This window comes from Bradysia coprophila, unplaced genomic scaffold, assembly GCF_014529535.1.
Source record: "Bradysia coprophila strain Holo2 unplaced genomic scaffold, BU_Bcop_v1 contig_94, whole genome shotgun sequence".
NCBI classification, from domain to species: domain Eukaryota; kingdom Metazoa; phylum Arthropoda; class Insecta; order Diptera; family Sciaridae; genus Bradysia; species Bradysia coprophila.
In genome coordinates this window covers 6,148,658-6,175,608 of record NW_023504022.1, presented here as the reverse complement: position 1 = coordinate 6,175,608, position 26,951 = coordinate 6,148,658, and the positions used below count along the sequence as shown (strand labels likewise).

Below are 26,951 nucleotides of genomic sequence, written 5' to 3'. Positions count from 1 at the left end.
TAAGTATTTTTAACGATCTTGAGGATTTCCTTAACAAAGGATTTTCTTATGAGTGCAAAAGGATTTTTTATGCTCACCTGCACCTCGTTGAGTGCAGTTTTATCTTTACCTATTTGAATATGTCGTCTTTTACTTGCTACCCGTGTTATGGTCTAAGAATATACTTTCTTTTGGCCATAAACACATAGGGAACAAGAACACTTACTCGAGAGTTAGAAACTTGATTTCCCCACGCGTGGTTCAGCTCCGATCCAGATTCACGTGCCGTTGAATCTCTACAAGATAAAATGCCACCAAGAGTTCACAGAATTTGTTCTGTCCTTATACAGGATTTTGTTGACAGTACTCGTTCTAAGTTTCGAATCATTAATTGAAGAATCCCCTGTAGATTCAAGCCGTTGCGTTCTTAACCAGAACGTTTTTGCAAAGTGGATCACAATGGTTATACTCATGGATTAACACATTAAAAACCCGCCACCGACTAACGAGATGGCGAAGGCAAAGGTGCCAGAGCACCACTCATGACAATAGTCATTCAATCATCATAATCGACCAATTGTACAAAACTTTATTTTACCTGGAAAACATACTAATTCCAGAGGTGGCGTTATCTAATATGCAGAACAAACACCAAAACAAACAAACAGAGCATAATTACTCTTCCCTTTCCCATGGATCGCGTGAAGCGAAAGTGTAGATAAAATGCTGTTTCGACCTCTGGATGCAGTGGCGGTCAGAGGTGTGCGTGGTCTAACCATCTTCAGTCGTTTCCACTGGTCCGTTACACGAGATAGCTGTAAATTTTCTGATTGAACTAGTAATTTGAAAATTTACAATAAAAGTTCTGCCACCTTTTGATGGAAATTTCGAAATTTAGTGAGAAGTTACTATGAAAATGTACCCACAAAACGTAGCAAAACAAAGAAAAAATTCATTTCAATCAAAAAACAAAGATGGAACAAAAACCTATAAAAACTTAAAAATATTTACAAATTCTTTCAAATTATTAAAAGTTCTAAAAATTGTCTTAAAATTCCTAAGAATTTCCGAATAATAATCCCTGGTACACAAGCAATAAGATCAGAGCATAAATCAAGGCTAAAATCAGGAATTTATCATTTGATCTGCATTTTCATTTTATTAATCAGTCTTTAAATCCTTACCTTACAGACGTTCAGGATGTTAACGATAATCCACCGATGTTTGAGCAGAATGAGTATGCCGTAAAAGTAATCGAATCAACGCCAATCAATTCTCAGGTAATGCAAAACGTCTTTGTTTCGATCATAAATCAGAGCTTAAACAACAGACATGAAGCGCATGAAGCATACAAATGATAAAATCTTGTACTCTAACCAATCCAAATCGTTTTCTTTCCATATAACAGATAATCCAAGTGACTGCCATCGACCTAGACACTGGAAACAATGCACGACTAACTTATCGCATCGTAAGCCAACAACAGAAACAGCCAAACAACCAAACATCCAACCACTCCGACGAATCAACCGAAGTGTTCGGTATATTTCCGAATAATGGCTGGATATACTTACGAACCACATTGGACCGTGAAACATACGATCGATACATAATAACTGTATTAGCTAGTGACAACGGGCAACCATCGGCCACGGCAACTACACATGTTACGATTACCGTTGATGATGCTAATGATAACGATCCGCAATTCATTCGCGACTCATATGAATTCAGCGTTGAGGAAAATTTACGACGTGGTGTTGTAGTGGGAACCGTTGCAGCTACGGATGCTGACTTGGATGCAAATGCCGCGCTGCGATATAATTTATTGCCGAGTAATACCAGCTTCCAGATCAATTTTGTTACAGGTGAGTTAGACGGTCCAGTAGTTTTTGTGTGATAAATATTTGGATTTTAAAATTTAAATGGTATCGTGCCTAACATGTCCACAAAAGTTTAGATTATGATCGAAAAGTGTTACGCGGTTTAGTAAAATATGTCAGTATAACGGTAGTTCTGAATCACATACGTCTGTTACGAAGAAGAAGGTTACACAAATTAAAGTGAATTTCATTCACAGAATACAGAACACAACTTCAGTAATTGAAGTCATTCGAATATTACGTTCAACCCAATCGCTTGATTGAAAGAATCGAAAGATATTAATAAAAATTTTGCGCTTATAGATTCCACGTTGAAAAAAAAAAGTTTTTTCTTTTCTTCGCCAGATCCAAAACCGATTAAGTTAATTTGTTTCTTCATTTGAACACTTTGAACATTAAAATATAATATCCGCGATCTCACTTGCACAATTTTACGTTATATCGGTTATTTGAATTCAAATTTTGTAAAACCATCTCCGTAAAGTAGATACGTTATTTTTACACATAGCATGCATAGAATGGGATGGTCCCTCTGCTGTTAAGATGAAGATCAAAGTTATGATGGTGCACATTACATAAATCGTTTATTAAAGAATGAGTTATAAGAACAAATTGTAATGAAATTTTAAATTGCGATTGTATCTTTTGCTGGTGGTAACAGGAAATTATCGTTTTTCTGTTGTTTTTTTTTCTCTTCTCCTGCTCTCTTAAATGTTCTCTTACTGGTGTAATTGACCTAAATCAATGACTTTCTGTACGAATTTGTGTGTTCTGATTTTACTTGCTCTTCACATAACAAGAAATTATAGTTGCAATAAGTTCCAATGCAGAGTGCAATGCAATGATGTTACCAAAATAGTTTGGATGTATACCTTACGTGAACGATTTTTATTTACCGCATTGTTCTTTGTGCGTTTACATTCGTAATAAAATTGTGTACAACTTCAAATGAAATCGCCGATCCTTAGAGAATTAGCCATTCATAACTCTCTAGTCAGTTACTGTAGAATTACGTCTACTGGAGAATTACGTCTCCTGGAGAATTACGTCTCCTGGAGAATTACGTCTACTGGAGAATTACGTCTCCTGGAGAATTAAGTCTCCTGGAGAACTACGTCTCCTGGAGAACTACGTCTCCTGGAGAATTACGTCTCCTGGAGAATTACGTCTCCTGGAGAATTACGTCTCCTGAAGAATTAGAATTACGTCTAGTGGAGAATTACGTCTCCTGGAGAATTACGTCTCCTGGAGAATTACGTCTCCTGGAGAATTACGTCTCCTGGAGAATTACGTCTCCTGGAAAATTACGTCTCCTGGAGAATTACGTCTCCTGGAGAATTACGTCTCCTGGAGAATTACGTCTCCTGGAGAATTACATCTACTGGAGAATTACGTCTACTGGAAAGTTAGAAATTCTTGAAAGTTCCAATTCATTAGGGACTTTTTTGATATTTCCCTAAATTTTCCCACTAATATTTTTTTATGAAAATTAAAGAAAATGTGGCAAAATTCATGAAAATATGAGAAAATGATTTCTCAAAATAGTCCCCGACTTCTGAACTGAGTTCAATAGCAATTCACCTTTTAAAATTGGAAAACATACCTCATTAGCTAGTTAAACTGTTACAGACGGCTGTCATCTGTTATCGACATAGACAGTAACAATAAAAGACAAGCTCCGATTAATTAGGTCTTATATAGCAGAAAACATGTTCAAAACAAATGAAGTAAAAGATTTCTGAAATCAATCTATAAAAATCTTCAATCAATTGAAGTAATAGATCAGATAGTAAAACTGTTACTATGCTTGCCGTCTGTTACAGGTTAACTAGCATACTCTCTGAAGAGAAATTTTCTAATTTCTGAAAACTAAGCAGCGATATATGACATGTACTGTCAGTGACTTTGAAATAAGTGACGTATTTCGTTTCAGCTGTATGTCAGCTGATAAACAAATGCATCTTTGCGTTTTTAATCGGTTTTACTACCACCTTCCGCCCACATGTAACTATTTCACCCGTAAAAACACTTTTGCATTTTGATATGGATATGTGGATCAGCTGAAAAATAGACGAAACAAAATGCGTCCCTTATTTCAAAGTCGCCGACTGTAGTCCTACTAGTCTACAAAACAAAAAACGCTAGCGATGGCAATGATGCAATTTGTTTCAATGTGATAAAAACTTTTACATTTCCAGGCGAAATAATGACACGGGAACTTCTCGATCGCGAGGAACGATCATCATACGATCTAGTGGCCGAAGTTCGTGACCAGGGCACGCCTTATCGTAGTTCTCGAGTTCCGATTCACATTGCCGTTACCGATGTCAACGACAATGCACCGGAAATTGTCGATCCACAGGAAGATGTGGTGAGCGTGCGCGAAGAACAGCAACCCGGTACGGCGGTCGTAAAAATTCGTGCGACTGATCGTGACAATGGGTACAACGCGTCCGTTAGTTATGCCATACTGAAAGGACGAGACTCGGATGGATATGATGTGTTTGCAATAGATCCGATAACCGGCGTGATTACGACGAAAGAGTCATTCGACCACGAAGAGAAGAGTATTTATCGGTTGGCTGTGGCTGCTTCCGATAGTGGCCGTCCGCCAAAGCAAACTGTTCGTCTTCTTCGTGTGGAGATACTGGATCTTAATGACAATCGACCGACGTTCACCAGCTCCAGTCTTCTTTTTAAGGTAAGTTAACTGAAAATGTTTTTTTGTTTTAAATTGAAGGAAAATCTACAGCGAAACAGTTCTGCGGTCTCTTGACCATCCGCGTTGAAGATTTCGTTTCTTTTGCATTTATTTTAAATTAATAGCGATCCTAACGACGTGAATTAATTTACAGTTCGTTCATTGTGCAAATTGATTTGATTTATGTGTTCGCACATTGCTACAACTATGCAAGAGTAAAATAATGTCTTTCATTTTGCACATAAACCAAATCCAACTGTTGATCTGCAATTTCTTGTTATAACATTACAAGTTATACACGCACGGTAGTCAGTAGCCATACAATACAGTATCAAATTTCGCAATAATTTGTCATACACAAAACAGATAGCAAAATATAACTTTTCCTTATCGTGGAACATCTTGGAAAAGCAAACAATTAGGTAGCGATCAGATAGCGTATGAATATGCAATTCGAGTACAAATCAACACACAGACACACAGGTATTGTGGTTCGGGTACCTTATGTGCATTAAATAAATAAATTTCGCCAACAAGTTTTATCTTTTCTATAAATTTATCAACAACATGGGTGGGCAAAATGTATTATTGTTGCGAGCAAAGTCGCACCATCTCAACTTTGGATGCGAATATTTCTGATATGCAGACGTCCCACACCTTTCTATCTTCCAATCATTTTTTTTTGTTTGCTTAAATTCAGAGAAATGATAACAGATGAAGCTGCGACAGCTCAGCCGGAAGCAACGCCATCTGTTATCATTTCCATCTCTGCTTAAATTTCGAAAAAACAAGGCATCAGAACAGTCGGAGCGTTTGCTGCGACTTAGCCCCGTACAACCCGTAATCCTATTTCGTCCGCAGCCATAATACGTCCGTAGCCCTAATAAGCCCGGAACCCTAATACGTCTACAACCCTCTAATGCGTCTGTTACCAAAATGCAAGTCAAGTTGGGCATTGTCAAATTTACTGAAACTGTTCATTTTTAAAATTGCGCATAGCGCAATTACGAAAGCCCGTACGAAGTACCTTTCAAATAAAACCAACAATTTACGACATTATTTTAGAAACCCAAAATTTTTTGCCGACTTTCCATTGGGTATTCAATTACCTCTCAAATGAAACAAAAACTAGCAAAATCGGTTGAGATTTACTCGATTTATGTGCAAAGAGCACTTAGGGCCGAGTAACGACCTTAGGGCAAGGGCCCAAATTTGAAACTTTTTTGCCATCATTCTATTCGGCATTCAATTATCTCTCAAATGAAACAAAAACTAGCAAAATCGGATGAGATTTACTCGATTTATGTGCAAAAAACACTTAGGGCCGAGTAGCGGCCTTAGTGCAAGGGCCCAAATTTGAAACTTTTTTCGCCACGTTCTTTTCAGTATTCAATTACCTTCCATAAAAAACTAAATCTAGCAAAATCGGATGAGATTTACTCGATTTATGTGCAAAAAACACTTAGGGCCAAGTAACGACCTTTGAGCCCTCCCAACAAGCCCACGTTGCATCTTACCCAAAAACAATGTTCAGCAACTTTGTTCTACTCGTCAATACCTTTCATTTGATATATCACAAGTAGCTATTGCGTGCGTATTTCGGTAGATATCGTCGAAAGACTGAAAAACACCTATAGGGCCCTAGCTCTGGAAGGGCCGACCCTACCATGCCAATTTTCGAACTTGACCTTACTTTTGTCGATACCAATCGGGGAAAAAAAGAACTTTGAAAAAAGGTTGTGATTTGCTCAAGCTAGAGGGGTCACAGACGGACGGACGGACGGATTCGATATTGCGGATTCGTCATCTATGAACATAACCAAATGCTTTGCCCTTACTGTCTGCTTCCAATTCGACGTGTTACAAACGGCATATTAATCTTATAAGCCCCCAGTACTTCGTACGGGGCTAAAAAGTGGAGAAAATGACTGCGTCACCAATTATTTCTTATTATTTCAAACATTAAAAATGTTCAAACAGCTGGAATGGAGCACAAAGTGAAATTCACCAAAATATCAAATTTTCACGCCTTGCGCAGCTCTTTTGTAATAGCTTATCGGGTCTTCGTTCGTTCCAACACATTGATACAAAATCTTTTACTTCATTTGTTTTATCAAACATTTTGCTAGATATGAGTGAACTACTGAGATCTTATCACTAATTTTTTCGCTATCGATAGCAGATGAAATAGCCATTCGGTAATATTGCCTTTTTTACTACGTCCATGTCCCCCTTCGAAATTCCTTACTATCCAACTTAAATCTCCGATAATCCACAATGGCGAGTGGAAGGCCTGCATAAATGCGAGACATATCAACATCGAATTTTTATCGCTCATTGTGTTAATTAGTTTATTACTTGTAAATATGACCAAAAACAAAAATACCAATGTCATTGTTCAGTCTGCGCTTTGATTCGTTTTTCTACTGCAACTTATATGCACTTTTGTCGTGAAAAAATATTTTAATAAAATTAAATTGTTTTTTTTCCTTTCCTTCTCCTGTCTTCATTAAAACGGCACAGAACTCAGTTTTTTTTTCTGCTGCGTTTTTACTTTTTAATTCGTTGCTGGCTCACACAACCAGCCAACATTGCGCGAGATGAAAAAGCATTTAAAATTTTTATTTTAATTCGACTGCTACAAGGAATTCAGATCGAATTAACATTCTGGAATTGATGTTGTGCGTTGAATTTATTAAATTATTTTCTTGGTCGTGAATGAGTCAACAAGTTTTGCGTTTATGCAATTATTGAGCGAACATTATTGTTTTTCAATCCACCTCCGGTTCGGTAGATTTGTCTTCGATCGAATTTGCTTACATTGACAAATGAAACAAAACAATTCTCATTTCAGGTACGTGAAGATGTTCCTGTCGGATACATCATCGGCGCCATGGGTGGATCGGAACGATCAATGATGGATAATCTAATTGCTAGTAACAACGGTCTGCACATAACATACACCCTAACATCGTTACCGAACGTTAGCGAAGGAGTATTCGAAATAGATCAAAATTCGGGATCACTTGTGGTGGCCCAGCAATTGGACCGGGAACAGCAAAGCGAGTACAGTTTAGAAATACGAGCACTCGACACAACGTCTTCGAACAATCCACAAAGTTCGGCAGTGACAGTAAAAGTTGAAATTGCTGATGTGAACGATAACGCTCCAATCTGGCATAACGATCCGATCATTATTAATGTCGTAGAAAATACACCGATCCGATCTGTTGTCTATAATTTTACGGCCTTTGATGCAGACTTTGGTGCCAACGGTGATGTACATTACAAGCTAGTCAAACAGAGTCCCTTTGAAACGGAAACCTTTTCCGTCGATCCGCTGACGGGTACACTAACTCTTACTGGTGCCATTGATTACGAAGAAGTTAATGAGTATGTCGTCGTTGTCGAAGCTACAGATCAAGCTCACAACGTATCCGATCGGTTAAGCTCGTCAGTGACCGCTCACATAATTGTAACCGATGTTAACGACAACAGTCCAGTATTTGTAACACCTAGTGCCGACGACTTTACACTGTATTTGAGTGACACAACTTCGGTGGGTCAAATTGTGATGCGTGTGGTTGCCATTGACAAAGACTCTGGCGGCAATGGACGTGTAATTTACAACATTCTTAGTGGCAATGAAGACGGGTTCTTCAATATGGATCAGAGCAGCGGTTGGATTGAATTGACAAAACCACTGTTGGGTGTCAGCAGCATGGGCCATCATCGGTACATAAACAACGTACTGACCAACGGACTTTTTACATTTTTGATCAGTGCTAGTGATGCGGGCGTACCTGCGCCGAAGGAATCAAGGATTACGATGAAAATCGTCGTGCAAGGATCATCAAACAATCCGCCGAGATTTCTGGAGTCCGTGTATCATGCCAACATATCGGAGAATGTACCAGCCGGAAACTTTGTGGTTCGTGTGGCAGCCAAATCATTTCAAGGAGGAATCGGTAAGTGAATGTTTAGAACAATTTTTCTGTAGGAGCTAAGATATGACTTTTCCAATTTTTCTCTTAAAACTAGTCTGAAAAATCTCAAAAACTTCGGAAAATTCTATTTTTCAGAATTTTCCGGAATTCTTCGTAATTTTTTCAGAATTTTCTGAAATTTTCCGGATTTTTCCGGGTTTTCGTTGGAATTTTCAGATTTTGGTCGGAATTTTCAGATTTTGGTCGGAATTTTCAGAAACATTCCTAATAATTATCCCTGCAACCGAATCACGATCTTTATATCACATCCCTGGAGATCCCCCAGAAAATGTTTTCCGAAGCTTGGCTTTGAAGAAATATTCGTATTGCCCATACAAAAATTATCACAATTTTACACGGACTAATAGTGATCCACCTCCGGTGCCCAGTACAAAAAAACGAAACGAACGCATTGATTTTTCTCATTAAATATGTGAAAACATAAATATTACAATCGTAATCGAATTCAATAACCGAAAATAATTCGCAATCGCTCCGAGCAACGTTAAATGCATCGGACCATCACAACATGATGCAGACAGAATGAAAGAAAAGCAAAGAAAAAAAATTAATTACGAGGTGTCCCTGTAAAAAATTATGTTTAATTTGTCGAGAGCGCGCACTTTCTTTATTAATTTCTTGAGTGGAAGACATTTCTCGGTATATTTAATTCAAAAGCATTTTGGGCTGAGACATTGAAGCCCACAGTTAATTTAAAAGTAAAATCTTGCAACAGTTAATAAATAGATTTGATTCGTATCGAGACACATATGCGATGATTAAACGGTACAACGGTTAAACGATTAATATCTCTTCTAACACACACTTGAATTGGAGGATTCGGTGAATTCAATATAATTTTGACTCGAATTTAGAGTCTCTTTAGCACATCGTTTTCATTTAGCAATAAATTGCTTGCGAAGATTGAGGCCGAGCAGGTTTTCTTGATATGCCTACACGTGAATTACCTTATCAATAATTGAAACAATTTAAAATTTAATTTGGCTTCTTTCAAATCGTTTATCTCCCACAGATGCATCAAGCATATCACCACCACCAGTGTAATTTTATCGAGTCTGTTACTTCTTTCGATATACATACATTTTTGAGAGATCTTGTACTTCATTAGTTTTAACATACGGCTATATAAAAGACCACATAAGCTAAAACTAGTTATTTTTGCATCTGATGTTGATAACAGATGAAAGGTTGGTCGTTTTACGTATTTGGTTGCGTACTTATGTCTAGGATTTGTACGCCTAAGTCCAGGGCTTATTATTGGGAATTTCAGTTCTCAAAATTCTAAAAATTCTTAAAAAATTCTAAAAATTCTCAAAATTCTTTAAAATTCTTAAAAAATTCTTAAAATTCTTAAAAATTCTTAAAAATTCTTAAAAAATTCTCAAAAAATTCTCAAAAAATTCTAAAAAAAATTCTTCGAAAATATTTTGCATTTAAAATGATTAAATTTTTCGTCTACTTCCTTGACTGAAAGTCAGGATTTTATGACAGATATTTTGAAAATGTTCTACATTGGCATAAAACGTTAAATACGGAAAACGTCCGTACACTTGTTGCCGCGATAACTCAAGTAATTCTTTATCGATTTTCAAAATTTTGGGCTCATTCGATGGAGAATGAAAATCATGAGGTTAAGTTCGTAGATTAGCAATATTGAAGTAGTGAGATGGGAGTAATTCTATACACAACTTCTTTTCTTTTTATTACCACGACATTTTTTCGTTGGTTGGTAGACTAGTCATTAAGTTCTAGAAATTGGGTTTGTATAAGGACAATTTTCGTTAAAAGAAAAAAAATTGTAGAAGAAAGCTACTTTTTACTAAGAAAAACACACATAAAATCACTGAAAGACGAATAGAGAGAGATTTAGTTTTATGATACGAATTGTTAGCCATATTGTTTATAGAGATATGGGCTTAGGTGGTCTGTGGTGGAGGAAAATAGTCTTATAACTTCACTCGGTCTTAGTTCAGAAAAGTGAGTTTTGAAAGTAAGTTTAAGCATGGATTTACATGACATTAAAATGTTTTCTGGTGGTTCCGACCAGTGGGTGGCTAAGTTCGAAGAAGTTAATTTTTGCGTGAAATTATATTCTTAAAAGAATTTTTTCCATGCTTATAGGACATATGAAAGGTAATATTTGAACGAGTGTAAATATTGCGGCCAGAGCGAAGCGAGGGCCGTAATTCAGAGAAGTTTAATTAATTCAAGAGGTAGGCAAGAGATAGTAGACTCATATTTATTGGGTGTAAAACATCGCTCGCTGAACCTTCAACTCACAGCTCTCTTTGTTTCTTCAGAAAATTAAATTAATTTTGAGTTTTCTAAACAGTCAGTGAAAATAAAAGAGATTCACAATTAATGATGTAGCAAACAGACCATTCTTGAAAACACCAGCTTATTTAAAAATGGTAAGGGACTGCAATTATTGGAAAATTTAGTCAGTCAAGCGGCCTGACCCACCTAAGAGGTAGGGCCTAGTTTCAAACTCAAAATGGTCTTAACATTAACAATGGTTTTTTGTTGCTTTGACAATGCTTTCATTTGAGTTTGTGAGCGTTTTGTCCAGCTCGTTTAAGATGGGTCGGCACTATGTCAGGGGCGACTTCATCAGTCGAAATCGTATCAGACACAACTTCATCTGATAAAATTGAATTTTGAATTGTTCGATTATATAAACGTAACTGACAAATGAATTGCATGAATTTACCTTTTTACAGCAAAAACAAAAAATTCTTAAAAAATTCTTAAAAATTCGTAAAAATTCTTGAAAATTCTTAAAAATTCCTAAAAATTCTTTAAAATTCATAAAATTCTCAAAAATTCTTAAAAAGTCTTAAAAAATTCTTAAAAAATTCCCAATAATAAGCCCTGCCTAAGTCTCTGAATTTACTAACTTTACAATTATGAACGGAAATCGATTCAGTTGCTTCAACCGACACATTCAATGTTACAGGTGGAAATTTAACATACGAAATACCTAACGGTGTAGGCGATGACCATTTTACCATCGATCCGTTGCGTGGCATCGTAACCACACAAGGCGAATTCGATCGCGAAACCAAAGACGTGTACATCATTCCGGTGTACGTGACGGAATTGTCAACGCCATCGTCTACGTACCAAAATTCGCTAACACAACGGCGAGACGCTCAATTTGACGTAACGACACTGGTCGTGAAAATTACCGATGTAAACGATTTTGCGCCAGAATTTCGACCTGGTTCCTGTTATCCGTTGGCGGTGCCGGAAAATAGTGAATTGGCTATCATTCATACGGTTGTGGCTACTGATTTGGATGAGGGGCCGAATGGTGATATCATTTATAGTATAACAGGTATGACAGGACGACATCCTTAGAAATTATAGAGAAAAAATTCTTCAAATATTCGAATGAAGCAAGGAACATTATTGACGTTCCTCTGTTCCATCCACAGTGATTTCTCGCCCGTCTCTAACATCACCCAATTCTTTTTAATAGGCGGCAACTTTGGGAACAAATTTAGCATTGACATGCACACCGGTGAACTAACCGCCCGACCATTAGACCGTGAAAGTCATTCGCGATATTTATTGCAAGTGACTGCTCAGGATCGAGGCACGCCCACGTCACGCCAGGGAACATGCAATATATCGATAACCGTTGAAGATGAGAACGACAATGATCCACGCTTCGAATCGGCTAAATACGTTGCAACGATCGCCGAAGATGAACCGATCGGAACATCCGTGTTAACAGTCAAAGCAACGGACGCTGATTTGAGCATAAATGCACGAATCATCTATTCGCTGTCCAATGAAACGCAGTGGCTGTTCAATATCGACAATCGTAGCGGTGTTATAACCACAGCCGGGTAAGTTTTTATTTTAGTCGTACTGATTGCCTGTTTCTGTTTTTCATTTGTTTGTTATAAAATGGATTGACGGCTGAAAATGTATTTAAAGATTATGAGCGACTAGGATTGCAAAGTTGGTTAGCCATTATTAAGCAGTAGATTTGCCCATTTCCTTTCCTGTCGAGTGAGTCGGTGAAAAAGTTAATCAACAGCTGAAATTGCTGCGAAAAAAATATTTTTTTGATCAAATGTTTCCTGCGCACCGAATTATTTGAGTGGAGAAATAAGATCTCCAATTTGGAAATCAACGACAAATTCATCGGGTCCCTACATCGGGTGTCATTGGAAAGTCGAGACAAGTACCAATCAGAAGAAAAAGTTTTCTGATGGTTCCGTTGTGCTCCAGATGCAAAGGAGCCATTGAAAGTTCGCAGAAATAGTCAAATTTTTACCTGTATGTTCAACTGCTCGAAACTCAATGTGGTGGCATTTAAAATCCAATAAGACTCCGAAAGCACTTGCAATTACCTTTCAAATGACACCCCACACGACCTTGTACGGTTCATGTACCCGAAGAAATTTCCCTAAGAAAAGTGCTTGTTTTCTGTTTTTGATCACCTCCCACTAGCCACACAAGCATCGAGGATTTTTTTTTGTTCAAATTGGTTTTGCTTGTAACGACAATACCTATCCAGGCACACATAAAAATGTCTCCTGGAAGCAGGCTGTTTTTTAAAGTAATCCCTTGAATAGCAAATCCACTCCAAAGTCCTTTGGGATTGGGATTGTTTGCACCCGATAAATGAGCAATCTGATTTGCATTATCCATTTCAATTTGTATACCTCAAACTCAGTTAATAACCACTGATATTTCGTCGCTTTTCTCACGGTCATTCTAACAATATACTGAAATCTCTGGGCTTTTTTCCTCAATTTTTTATTTTTTTTGTGCGACTCAATTTAATTTTATTCAAAAAGCGAAAAAGCGAGCGGTCTATTCCATTTATCAAAGAAAATAACCTTTTCAAAAACAGAATGAATGCAAAAAAAGACTCAAAGTACTGAGAGTGCATTATATGCAAATTAGATTTTCTGTGCATTTGCTGCGTACGTACCTTATGTATATGTATTCAAATGTATACCGTACACACAATCGTATTTATGGTTGTGATATCAACGTTTTTATTTCGGCAATGTTCTCATGAATATCTTATTAATACCAACCATTTACATAAGTGACTCAGCGAAACGGATTACAAAATCGATCCTTTTATGTCAGCAACATTCCATTTTCCAGGACTAAACATTACACATAAGTCTATCTCTCCTTCTTCCAACCATAAACATTTGCCGGTAACTCACTTCGGATATGAGTAGGTTACACCAGTGTGAATGTGGGCTACGCAAGAATTATCATCCTATACCTTGTCGCAGCTATGAACATCGCTATTAGTTAAAACCGTCCTACCATAATATTCACGTGATATAGGCAATGCAGAAACAACGCAAAACTTACAAACAAATCGCACAACTTTGCGAAAAGATATTTATTCAAACTAAGAAGAGAAGAGGAGAAGAAGAGAAAAAATTGTCGGAATTCGTACATGCTGATGCTGGAGACCTTGATAGTTTTATGTTACACATTTTTTGTCCATTTTTGCATTTACCAGCTAGTTGAACGAAGTGTACGTATAATTCTTTATGTTATTGAAACCTCGATTAATACACAGCCTACAAAAATAAAGTAAGAATACAGAACGGCTACGCCAGGGCCCGTACATGTTTTCAATGGGTTCAATGGGTTCGTTCATGTTTTCTAAAAAAAAGGTTTTTTTTAGGCAAATATGATGAATCATCATTGATGATATTTTCATGATTCCACCAACGTCGATAAGCAATAATTTCTGACGGATGTTCTCTCATGTGTCAGTTAAACCAAACGAATAGTTATATTTACATGCAGAATCTGCACGTGTTACACTAACGAATTAAAAGAAAAATGAAATTTCATTGATTCCGTTTTTGTCTTTCCATTTTAATAGAAGTTTTTTTTTTGATAAATTAAATCCAAGGACATCGTACGCCTACTCGATACGGAGCTTAATGAATGTAATTTCATTTTTCTTATAATTCGCTAAAGTATTCCGGCTTCTGTATTTAACTATTCAAAGAAAGTTTTTTCAGTGAAATATTAGCAAATATTCAACTTAAGAAGTCCTAGATTTATTGATCATATCCCCTATTTACGTTTATGGCGTAAGAAAAGACTTGAGAAAAGAAGAAGTTTAAATTTTAGTTTTGGATTAAAATCAGATTGTCATCGGATGATACATAGAGTTGGTGTAAGCACTCAGCTTTCCTTATCGCCAATTTCGTTTCGAAGTCTTCTAACAAATGTTCATTTCAATTACGTTACAAAGATATAAATAGGGAGCGAGTTCTTAATATTTTATGGATTAACAATACGCGACTAAAAAGCTCACTTTAATTTATTTTTATTTTTTGGAACTGGTATGCACAGTAAAAGAGTGTCTTTTCATTTAATTTCAAAAATATCTGGTCTTCTAATTTGAATAATTAGCTGACTGGTAAACGCTAATATCATTTTTTAGGTCCCAATTATAATCCCTGAATAAATTACACTTCTTCCGCATGGCGATGGAAATTTTCGAGTCCGAATGCGAAGAAGAAAACATTTATTCTGCCCTCGTAACGAAGACAAATTCATTAACAAAATTTCACGTAAAATCGAGGAGATGGCCGGGGATTCTAGGTCTAACCATTTCCTCATTCAGAGAATAAGTATCGCTTTGCAACGTTATAATGAAGGATGCGTGATGTTAACGTTCTCGGATTTGTTATCGAACGAGAAAGGCCTGTAATTTGTAAAATTTTACAAAATTTAACGAACTTAAGCGAAATTTGAGAAATTTAGCAAAATTTCTGGAAATTTAACGAAAATTAACGAAATTCGTGAAATTTAGCGAAATTATAAGAGATTTGAGAAATTTTAAGTAATTTGTGAAATTCAAGGAACTTTTGCTAAATTTCACGAAATTTGCGAAACTTTGCGAATTTCTGTGAAATTTGAGAAATTTAACGAATTTCTGCAAAATTTAACGAACTTTTCAGAAACTTTGTGAAATTTAAATTTTTATTAATAATTCCATATTTTACCCTTGGTTTGGCCAAGGTTGAAAGACCTGAACTTCATCGTATGAGTCTAAGCCGAAAGAAAAAAAAAATGATCTTAAACAAAACAAAAACTAAGAAAAACAAAAAGAAAACACGATAATAAACAGTAAAGAAATAAATATCAAAGAAAAAATACCACTGCACTCGTCGAGTAAATAATATTTTCTTCGCGTATTTATATGAAATTCTATTTTTTTTTTGCCATTGCCTTTTTTCAATAATAAACTGCAGAGTTCCTTTTAATTCTCGCATGTGAATTAATATGAAAACCAATGCATAATTTAATATTGAGATTTTTTAATATTATTGAGATTTATTGGTGAAGAGTGAATATTAACATTGCATTTATAATTATCATTCGATGGCGAATTAAATATTATTTCACAATATTGCGGTGGTTCACTAACATAGTGCTGTTCGCTGGTTGTTGTCTCTAAGAATGTACGGAAAAATTGCAATTTAATTTATTGATGGAATCGAAAGTAAAAAGCATATACGGCGCGGCATAAACATAAATGAATGTTAAATGGTGGAATATGCATAAAGAGTTAACTCTTTTTTTTTGGACTATAGGGAGCTGCAGTAAATGATCGGTCTGCAACACCATTAACATTCTTTTCATTTGAAAAGCATTTCCAATTTTAAATAAACTCTCTGTGCCAAGTGTTCCCATAGTTTTGTATTTCGCACCAGTGAAATATTTGCGGTTCATTCTCCCATAGTTCTCGGTATTTATTTTCATGTAGCACTTTTCTATGTAAAATTTAGGAGACACTACCACTCACTCTCTTGTCTGATATGTACTTCTCTGCGCGGGTTTCCGATTATGATAGTTTGTTTGACACTCTCTGTCAGACATCGATTTCACGTTTTCAAAAATTCGATTTTCTCAATAGAGCCATTTTGCCCCAATTTTAGGCCAGACAAGCACTCACAACACGAACATTTCTCAGATGATTTTCAAAAACTTTCTGTTCTGGATAGCTCACAACATCCCAAAGAATTTCAGCCCACTTGAGCAAAAATCGAATCATTTTGCAGATTAATTTTCAAGTTTAGGATCCACTAAATATTACCTACTCGGGGAGCTGCGGGAATCCGTCCTCTATGACATCTAGTAGATATAAAATTGAATAAAACAAAAGAAACTGAAAACTTCTGAATTTTTCGTCTGAAGTCCCGCGAACAGTCCTCAACGATTAATATTGCTTATCAATGTGCTGCAACAGAATTTACAAAGCGCATAGTCTCTGGGAAATTCCATGAATTTTGTGACATGAAGCCATTGGTATTGGTTAAGATACAGCCATATGTGTAACATGACTTACGCTTGGATGTGGAATATTTCACTTTTTTTGTTGTTGAAAAAATTCTATTTTGCACTACGGTTTTTTAGTTATCTGTAAAATTAGATCATTTGAACGTTAAGAATAATAAAAATTTTAAAAAACGAGTGATTTAGACATATTCGAAAATCAGGGCTGCGGCTCAGTTTTGTTTTGAATGAATGTATCAGCAGCTGAATGTATCAACAATCTGTTGGAGTTATCGGTATTTGGAATGCTTATTTCGTTCATATTACGAATTTCCCTCAGCTCCCCGGAACTTTGACGACTCACAAAATAGAATTTTTCGACAAACTTCTTCCGGATTCAATTTTTTTTCTGCAGAATTGGACTCCAATTAGTAGAATTAGTCCTATTCTCAGCTCAGAAAAATCTCGAGGAAATTTTTCGATAGAAGTCGAAATAGGTGGAAGACCGAAAACTCTAAGATTTATTATCTTCTATGATTTGTCGCAGGTTGTAAATGATTTTTTTTTTAATTTTCAAAATCGATTTTTGATATCTGGTCCTCCAGTCGCCAGTCTCGTTCCTTTATCCATCGCACACCCCTACTGAAGAAATTTATCAATTCTTCGAAGAAATTAAAAATCTGCTCCCCGAAGCATTACTTTTTGGATCCCCTAAATAAATCGACAGAACACACCGTTTTTCCAGCGTAGTTTAGAGCTAAGATCAGGATACAATATTCATACTTCTGTGTATTTATAGAAACCATGAAAATATTTTTTTTTGGTAAATTTATCGTAAAATGCAAACAGCACCAAAACAACTTTATGTTCCTATTTTGCTCTCCATGCAAACTTATTTTAGGTAATAAATAAGTGAATTTGCATCAACGATAAAATTAGAATACTTGCGTCAACAAAGAACACTTGTGACATTTTTTTCATTTGCTGGTAAGACTAGAGGTGAATTTGCATTAACGATAATATTACTGAAAATATTTTCTTCTATAAATAATTTTCTTTTTTCAAATAAATAAACGCATCTCCGGCTTAGAAACCACAGTCGAACTTTCAATAGACAGTACATCGGAAGGAACTTACTCCATTCTTACAAATTTACCAATTCACAAAATGAAGCTAACAATGTTAATAATCGCATTCGTAGCCATGTTCGGTGAGATAATATTTTAAATTAAAATTTCCTCTTCTTTTTATTTATAAAATTTTCCCGTATAAAGCTACAACTTCCTCACAAGAGCAGTACTTCAGTACTTGTTCTCGCATGTTTGACGGACCGTTTGGATCTAAAATAGCACATGCAACATGCATTGTGAGCTGTAAAATACAAAATTGTGGTACCGGTTCCTGTGAATATCGTGGAAGGACTGTATGCGTTTGCTCTCGATGCAATTGACAGATAGATACGAAGGTTTGAGGCGGGTCAAGCCTAGTTTGAGTTGACAGAAGTCTGGATCGTTTTTTCCACCGGCTACCTCTTTGTTTAATTTGCGCAAAAAAAATAAATTATAGTTTTGCAAGTAAAGTCTATTTGTTTATTCTCAATGCAACAGGTTACAATTTCCCCAATGAACTTAACTAATTAATTACAAAATCAAAAGTCCTAGCATTAATACTGCAAAGTCAAACCAAAGATCACCAGCAATCCTTCAAACTCCTCCTAAACTTCTTTCTAGCTATTGCCGGCTTGTAGATGCTCTGCACTACATTGAAAGTCCAGCACATGTTATGAAATGGTTCATAATTGCCATACTTCGTCCTGTGTTTTGCTAAACCGAAAATTCTATTGTTTCGCAGAGTCTCGTCATTTGTTCATTGATTCTCAGTAGGGAACGCAATTGTGGAGACTCAGTCAGTAAATCGAAAGCGAAAACTACGCACGATTTCAGCCGTCGGACTCGGAACGATTGTAGATGAATGAGCATACTCTTCGAGTTGTACGATGGAAGGAGCGAACGCATCCTCCAATTTCGAATTTCCTCAGGGCAGACAGCACAAACTATTATTGAACAAATTCAAAACCCATATCCGTTGGAGTTTTATAGAAGAGTTTAGTTTAGAAGAAAAAGCGAGGTCCTGTAGAAACGAGGTGTAGTCGCCGTTTCTTCAAGAACTCATTGCTACTTCTCCTTCATAAAATCGTCATTTCTTCTCATCATTTCTTTACTTTTTTAACATTTCGTAAAACGAATGTTTCTTAAACAACATGGTAAGAACGACAACTTTCTGAAGAGGCGGTGAGTTCACGAAAAGATGACACATCGTTTCTTCAGGAACTCACTGTTTCTTCAGAAAGTCGTCGATACTCCTGTCGTCGAAAAATCAGGACAATGAGTCTAATGAGCTGGTAATCAGTCCATTCACTGCGGTGTCGACCAAGAAGCCATTCACTCACTGGTTTACGAAGCAAAGGGATCACATTTTTTAAAAACAATTTTTCACAATCTCGCACACGCAAATTTTGTATTTCAAATATTTTGTTAGTTGATGACTGACCTTGCTTTTTCATCCTTTTACAAAATTTTCTTTTGTCACTTTCTAGGCCTCTCGATCGCGAACGCCAGAGCACCTACAATTTCATGGTAGTCGCAACTGATGGCGGTCGCTCCGATGCACGATCACAACGGGTTCCCGTGCAAATTATCATCGACGATGTCAACGATAATAAACCGTTGTTCGCCAGTTATCCGTTCAAAGCGCACGTAGCCGCTTACGTTCAACCCGGTCAGACATTACTGGAAGTGATGGCCAGCGATCCGGACCAGGGAACAAACGGTGAAATATTCTACAATATCATCAATGACTCAACGAACGGCAAATTCCGATTAAATCCCAATACTGGCACCCTAAGTGCCACCCAAAGTTTGACTAGCGAAAATGGTCGTTTGTTGCACATTGAAATTATGGCACGCGACAAAGGCAATCCACCGCAAAGTACAACCGGTTTGATTGAATTACGCATTGGTGAGGTGCCGCAAGGTCTGCCGGATCTGCGATTCCAAAATGAAACGTATGTGGTAACCATACCGGAAAACACTGCCACAGGATTTACGTTGGTGAAATTGAATGCGGTCAGAAGTGATGGTAGACGGCAAAAGATTGCATATTCATTGGGCGCCGGCAATGAAGCGGAAACATTTTCGATTAATGCGAATTCGGGCGAAATACAAGTGCAAAATTCGAAGCGGTTAGACTATGAATACAGCAAAGAGATGAGATTGATAGCCGTTGCCAAAACGGACGGATCGCCATTGCTGTACGGATACTGTGAGATAAAAGTAATTTTGCAAGACGAAAACGATAATGCACCGCGATTCACGCAACAGCAGTACTCAACGGCTGTGTGGGAAGGGAACAACAAAGGCACATTTGTTATGCAAGTGACCGCGTTCGATGCGGATCAAGGATCAAATTCGCATGTTTTGTACCACATCGTCGATGGGAACCATGATAATGCGTTCATCATCGAACCAGCATTTAGTGGCATTGTAAAGACGAACATTGTACTGGACCGGGAAATTAGGGACACGTATCGACTGAAAGTAATTGCAACTGATGAGGGTGTACCGCAAATGACTGGTACAGCTACAATTCGTGTGCAAATTATTGATGTTAATGACAATCAGCCAGTTTTTCCGCGACACAGTGTCATCAATGTCAGTGAAGGTATGTAATTTGGATCTTATTTTTTCGACTTTTTTTATTTCTTTCCTCGATCATACGTTCGTCGTCGTGTACATAGCAGTGATTTTCGATCGAATCTTGCTCTTCGAACATTTAAGTGGTTTGTCTTCAATTTGAAAAATCCTCATCTGCCTTCTCGGACAAGATTATTATAATACAGAAATGTAATTGAATTGAATCAGTAGAAAATTGCACGGAACGTGTACTGCATGCACTATATTATGTCTAGATGATTATAGTTGTGCCTACAATCACGACTCTTTTAACGTTCATGCAAACTGGTTCTTTTTTGCTGAATTGCTATTTCGTTTGCATCTATTCTTGACCAGATATTATGTAGGTGAGAATTTAAATGTGTTCCGCTAAACGCTGCTACTTGTGCATCTTTGAACTTTGTTCAGGCATTGGATTCAGTTTAAGCAAAATTCGTCACTTCTCTCATGGTCTTTAACCTGTTACAGCATTTGACCAGTATTATTATCGGGTCTACTACTTCCATCGATCAAAGTATTTTTAATCGGTTGATTTCAAATCTTGTACTTCAATTTTTTTAACATTCATTTTCGCTTATAAAGGACAATATTACCCAGAGCTTGTCATTATTTCTGTCGTCGTTATCGATAACAGATGACATATGTGAGAGGTTAACACATCGAATGAAGCAAACAACATGAACGTGCAAACGTGAGGTCCTGACATATTTATTGCTTGAACTATGTGGTCAGTCTCTTACTTTTAAATTGTTCGTAGAATTTTGTGATTTTCAAAACCATTTGCAAGCATCGAAAACCGTACTTTTCGAGCGCTACTTTCATCGCCCTCAGCATGTAAAACCCGTGGCAAAACTCAGGATAAAAATGAAAAGTCCGTTTTCGTGTGTTATTGAGCACTGCTTCGCCTCGGATCAACAAAATTCACACGAAAACTCTACTTTTTCTTCCGTCTCTTGCTTAATAAATGCTACCACGCATTGTCATAAAGACTCGAATTGGGTTCGGGTTGACCTGTTTCAATTCAGGTTGACCCAAATGGGATTTCAACGTAACCTGAACCCGAACCTTACCAGAACCCTTCTGAACCTAAACCTGATATTTTCAAGATGAAACAGGTTGGGCTCGGGTAAACCGAAATCAAAAAGTTTCATCAAAAATTTCGGATTACCCGAACCCACCCTGTTTCATCCTGAAAATTTCAGGTTTAGGTCAGATTCGGGTGGAACCAATTCAGGTTCGGTTGAAACTCGAAATCGAAAATTTCAGGCTCAAGTCAAGTTAAGTTCGGGTCGAACCTGAAATCTTCGTTTAGGCTCGTTCGAGTTCCGGTCAGACCGAATCCATCCCGTTCACAGCCTGTGATTGACTCTTAATCATAAAATGTAAATTATTTTGTAAAACTCTAACTCATTACAGACACCGAACTCGGTACCGTTCTAACAACGGTATCTGCCAACGACGTGGACACCAATCCAGCACTAAAGTACAGCTTTACCGATGAGGACATGGACGACACATTTGCTATCGATCGATTCAGTGGACGTGTAGTTCTGAAACGGCACTTAGACTACGAGACGAAACAAGAGTATGGGCTCAAGATCTCTGTTTCGGACACTGCGCACATTGCATACACAACACTATCCATACGCGTAACGGATGTAAACGATAATCCACCCGTTTTCCAACAGCCTGCCTATCACGTCACTCTTCCAGGTAAATTTCACTTAGCTACGTTAAGGCCTTCGATCTCATTGTCGGGATTTCGATTCATTTTTCCAGATAAAATCTCAAGCTACGATATGGATTTGTTGACGGTGAACGCAAGTGATGCGGACACAGAACCAAATGCTAAAGTTCGATATTCCATTGCTACTCCGGTTGAAGGGTTTACCATTGGTGAAATGAGTGGTGTCCTGTATGTGAACACCAGTCGAATCGCACGACCACTGATCAGAGATATTCAACTAACGGTAATGGCATCCGATTCTGGAACGCCAACTCTAAGCTCCATAGCAGCCGTACGAGTTCATGTCAGTTCAAATGGTTTTACAAAGCCACAATTTCAACAGAATCAATTCAGGTAGAGTCCTTGCGCCTAAAATTTAATTTTATGAAACTGACCAAACGTTCCGAATTCCAGATCATCGATACGTGAAGATATGCCAGCAGGAACAACGGTATTGAAACTGACACCCGACCTAATCGATGTGGACCTCGATCAAAACGTATCCTTCGAAATAATATCGGGAAATGACGAGGACTGTTTCGGTGTCATTCATCCGAACAATGCCATCATTCTTGTGAGAGAACTGGATCGTGAAACTACCGAAAACTACAATTTACGACTGGTACTCACCGAAAGGGGAGTCCGAGCCAGTCATGACGATAATTCGACCGCTATCAATGTGGTGGTCATTGTGGAGGATGCGAACGATAATCAGCCAGTATTCGAATCGTCCGAATATGAGGCAACAATAAGTGAAGCCACACCCTTAAAACGAAAAGTCGCTCAAGTGGTTGCTGTTGATAAAGATCTGGAAAATACGCCCAACGCGGAGGTAGTGTACGACATAACGTCTGGGAATGTTGGTGGAGCGTTTTCCATTGATTTAATTTCGGGAATTATCTCGGTGAACAATGATCTGGACTTTGATGGCAGCACACCCGAATATAATTTGATCATACGAGCGTGTGACAGTGCCGACAAACCGAGATGCAGCCTACAACCGTTTCCCATTTATTTGACCGACGAAAACGACAATCAACCAAAGTTTCCCGTTGCTGAGTATTTGCAGTTCGTCGGAGAAAATGAGCCGATTGGTGTCAGCATCTTTACGGCACGAGCCATCGACCTGGACAAAGGAAAGTACGGCAATCTGAGCTATTCCATAGTTTCATCTGCAGCTGTGGCTGAGTCTGACGAATCGGTTAATTGGTTCAAAGTAGATGCGACCAGTGGAACAGTGACGACCAATGCGATTTTTGATTACGAACAACGCAGCATCTATGCGTTCTCCGTGAAGGCGACAGACTTTGGAGGAAAAAGCGCAATCGTCAAAGTGAGGATCGGTGTAGACAGTCGTGATGAATTCACTCCGCAATTCACCGAACGCACATATCGCTTTACATTGGCAACGTCCGAAAACATACAGAGTGGATACGTGATTGGACACGTTTCAGCAACAGACGGTGATAAAGGTCCTGATGGCCGTGTAATTTACCAGTTGACGACACAGCACCCGTACTTCAAAATCAATCGTACAACCGGTGCCATTATTGTGAAAAAGAAGTTGGGAAATTCGGAAGTCAGTGTGGAGTCGGGCAGAGACATCAGTCTCGTTGTTACGGCTAGTTCGGGTCGCCAAGGGTCTCTAACAAATATGACCGTCGTTGAAATAGCATTCGATCCGCTAGCAGATTTGAGCACGAATCAAGCCAGTACAAATAGCGGTTCGACCAGTTCAGGTCTTGCTGATTGGGCGTTGGGATTGTTGATATCGCTGATTTTAGTGGTGCTGTCTTTCGCCGCTGTCTTCCTCTTCCTTCACTTCAAGAATCGGCGTCACAAGCAAGTTTCCAAGCCACGATTGAGTACAGAAACTGTGGGCAATTCTAACAGCTACGTGGATCAGAGTGCCTTTGACACTATTCCGATTCGCGGTACCGCTAGTGGTGTAGGAAATGCAGGACAATTTGCCCCACCTAAATATGACGAAATTCCGCCGTACGGTCCACATGGCAACAATGGTTCACAAGGTGCTGCGACCACATCTGAACTTTCCGGTTCAGAACAATCTGGATCTAGTGGTCGCGGATCGGCCGAAGATGGAGATGACGGAGAAGATGAAGAAATTCGAATGATCAACGAGGGTAACTTGCAGCGGGACAATCCTTTGCATCATGAAGACGGACGTTTGTCGGATGTGTCGGTGCAAAATACACAAGAATATCTTGCGCGCCTGGGAATAATTGATAATACGGGAGCAGCGTCAACATCGTCACGAAGTAACAAAGATTCGATGTCGCATCACGCAATGCCAATGCATTCGTTGCATATGTTTGACGAGGAACCAAACGAGAACGATATAACAAATCTAATTTATGCCAAATTGAATGATGTCACTGGCGGCGGTAGTGACAGAGCTAGTAGCACGGATGAAGGCGGAACAACTGCTGGCAGTATTGGAACGGGTGTCGATCATGTGATGGCAATGGGAGGCTTCGGCGACCATCCAGTTGTCTCATCATCGTCTGTCAATCCAGGACCGTCAATGAATGGTTCGTTAAGTTCCATTGTACATAGTGAAGAGGAACTCACGGGTAGCTACAACTGGGATTATTTGCTGGACTGGGGTCCGCAATATCAACCGTTAGCTCACGTTTTTTCGGAAATTGCTCGACTGAAAGACGATACACTGTCGGTGCACAGTAGTGGAGCATCAAGTGCCAAAAGTAAAATTTCATTACATCCAGCCAAACACATACCGCCACCATTATTAACGAATGTTGCGCCTCGTTCAGTGCCAGTTCTATCAGCCAGAAATAATCTCGGCCATCATTCGTCCAATGTAAATTACCATTTGCCAAGATCGCCGATCAATCATGACACACCCGGTAGCTTTTGTACATCGGCCGCAATGTCTCCGAGCTTCTCACCGTCACTTTCACCGTTGGCCACACGGTCACCATCGATATCACCGCACGTGATCGCCGGAAATGTTCCTGCTAGTTTACATATGGTGTCACTTCCACGACAGCATCCGATGCCGACGCAACGGAAAAAGGTTCACGATCCGGAAATGAGAGTGAGAAATTAGATTTTACGTTTAAGTGTGATAGTCCCGTATTTAATAGGCGTATGGGTGGGACGAGATGACATTGTTGGTCTCTCTTATTAAGATTGTTCAAATGGCTTGTGATTTCCGTTTTCGGTTTCGCTTGATTTTTAATTTTGTAATTTTTTGGAAGAAGAAAAAACTCAGTCACGATAAATTATGTATGTAGGTGTATGCGTGTGTCTGCAGCAGCAACTTGTTACATCAACAATTTTTAGCCATGAAAATGATGCACTCGGCAGTTTGGAAATTTTTACGCTGTCCTTTCAACACAATTATTTGTTTTGAGCTTTTGTTTTCCCTACAGTCGAAAGTGGCTTAATACACACCTAGGGAAAGCAAAATTGGTTTTAGTTTCAAAAGCAGATTCCAAACTTATTTACTACCTGCCCCATGCGAAAGTTACGCATTACATAGCAACCAGGTAGTGAACCAGAATCCATTTTATGCAGCTAAGTACTTTATTACTTCGGAAACAATTTGAAGATAATCGGAAACACACTCGTGTGTCTTTGAGCAACTTGTTTCGACAACTGTTTTTCGACAGGTTTAGTTTTATATCCGAGCCGACGTTGAGACTCTACACTTGTCGAACAGACATTTACAGAGCTATCGACAGAGCCGGATTAACCCATGGGCAAAGTGGGCCCGGCCCAGGGCGCTGGGAAAATAGGGGCGCTTAGAAATTAAATTTTCTCGACAATGTAATCATTTCACGTTCAACATAAGTCATGCACAAATCAACGTCGATTAAAAAAAATTCGCGCTCGCTTCGCTTGCGTCTGTACCTTACATTCTTGGGGTAAATGTGAGCTACAAGAAATGCATATATACATCTAACTTGATATTTTTGAATAATACACGCACATCGACTAACCCAAGGCTGTTCGTATTTGGTTATTTAAAGCGTTTTTATGATGGTCCTGCTTTAGAAAAGTTGAACTTTGAGGCTGAAGACACTATAAATAATTTTCAATAACCATTCCATTGCTTCATTTTCGTCAGCCGCCGGTGATAGTCGGATGATGGAAAGCTTTTAGCTCATGAGGAATTTTCGAAAATTTTGTAAATTCCTCATGAGCTGAAACCTGCTCATGATCGCCGGACAACGGGAGTTTGGAACAAATAAAGCAGCTGGAAAAGCTGCAGAACAAATCCGTTTCCGCCCATTGAAAATTGTTCATGGCATATATTCGCGATTTTTTTTGTCGAAATCCAAGGCCAATTACCTAAATTTCAAGATCTAACACTTTCAGAGTGAAGACAAAGGATCATTCTAGAGTGCCCTAAACTTCAATACTTTTGGGATCCCGAGTCCTAGATCCTTGAAATTGCTTCAACGCAAGTCGTTTTTTCCGAATCATGACCTTACCCAACGCAGTGCTCCTAGCATGAACATAAGAAATATTTGGAGGCTGATGAAGTCACAGTAGGCACTGCGTTTCTTTCGTGAAGATAGGTGACTTGTTTTAGTTGTGTGAGTTCAAACACACAATACAATCAGTCTTAAGCGGTATCTCTCATCACAA

General features: G+C 38.2%; 1 protein-coding gene and 1 long non-coding RNA gene across 3 annotated transcripts in view; both read left to right on the top strand.

The window, feature by feature from the left end:
* The window catches only part of LOC119085135 (protein dachsous), a 135,215-nt gene extending 109,790 nt beyond the window's left edge, over window positions 1-25,425 (top strand). Inside the window, exons 7-16 of one of the 2 annotated variants that reach the window (XM_037195404.1) lie at window positions 1,171-1,259; window positions 1,388-1,847; window positions 4,061-4,563; window positions 7,418-8,531; window positions 11,527-11,907; window positions 12,052-12,424; window positions 19,453-20,576; window positions 22,004-22,300; window positions 22,367-22,667; window positions 22,728-25,425. In XM_037195404.1, coding sequence (XP_037051299.1) covers window positions 1,171-1,259; window positions 1,388-1,847; window positions 4,061-4,563; window positions 7,418-8,531; window positions 11,527-11,907; window positions 12,052-12,424; window positions 19,453-20,576; window positions 22,004-22,300; window positions 22,367-22,667; window positions 22,728-25,404 — 7,319 coding nt within the window. In that variant the 3' untranslated portion in view covers window positions 25,405-25,425. Of the gene's footprint in view, window positions 1-1,170; window positions 1,260-1,387; window positions 1,848-4,060; window positions 4,564-7,417; window positions 8,532-11,526; window positions 11,908-12,051; window positions 12,425-19,452; window positions 20,577-22,003; window positions 22,668-22,727 lie in introns of both variants that reach the window. The other variant, XM_037195403.1, reaches the window with a different exon arrangement.
* On the top strand, window positions 17,908-18,406 carry LOC119085143. The gene is made up of 2 exons (XR_005089238.1): window positions 17,908-18,066; window positions 18,131-18,406. It is a non-coding gene; the product is annotated as an uncharacterized LOC119085143 (long non-coding RNA).
* Window positions 25,426-26,951: the final 1,526 nt, after the last annotated feature.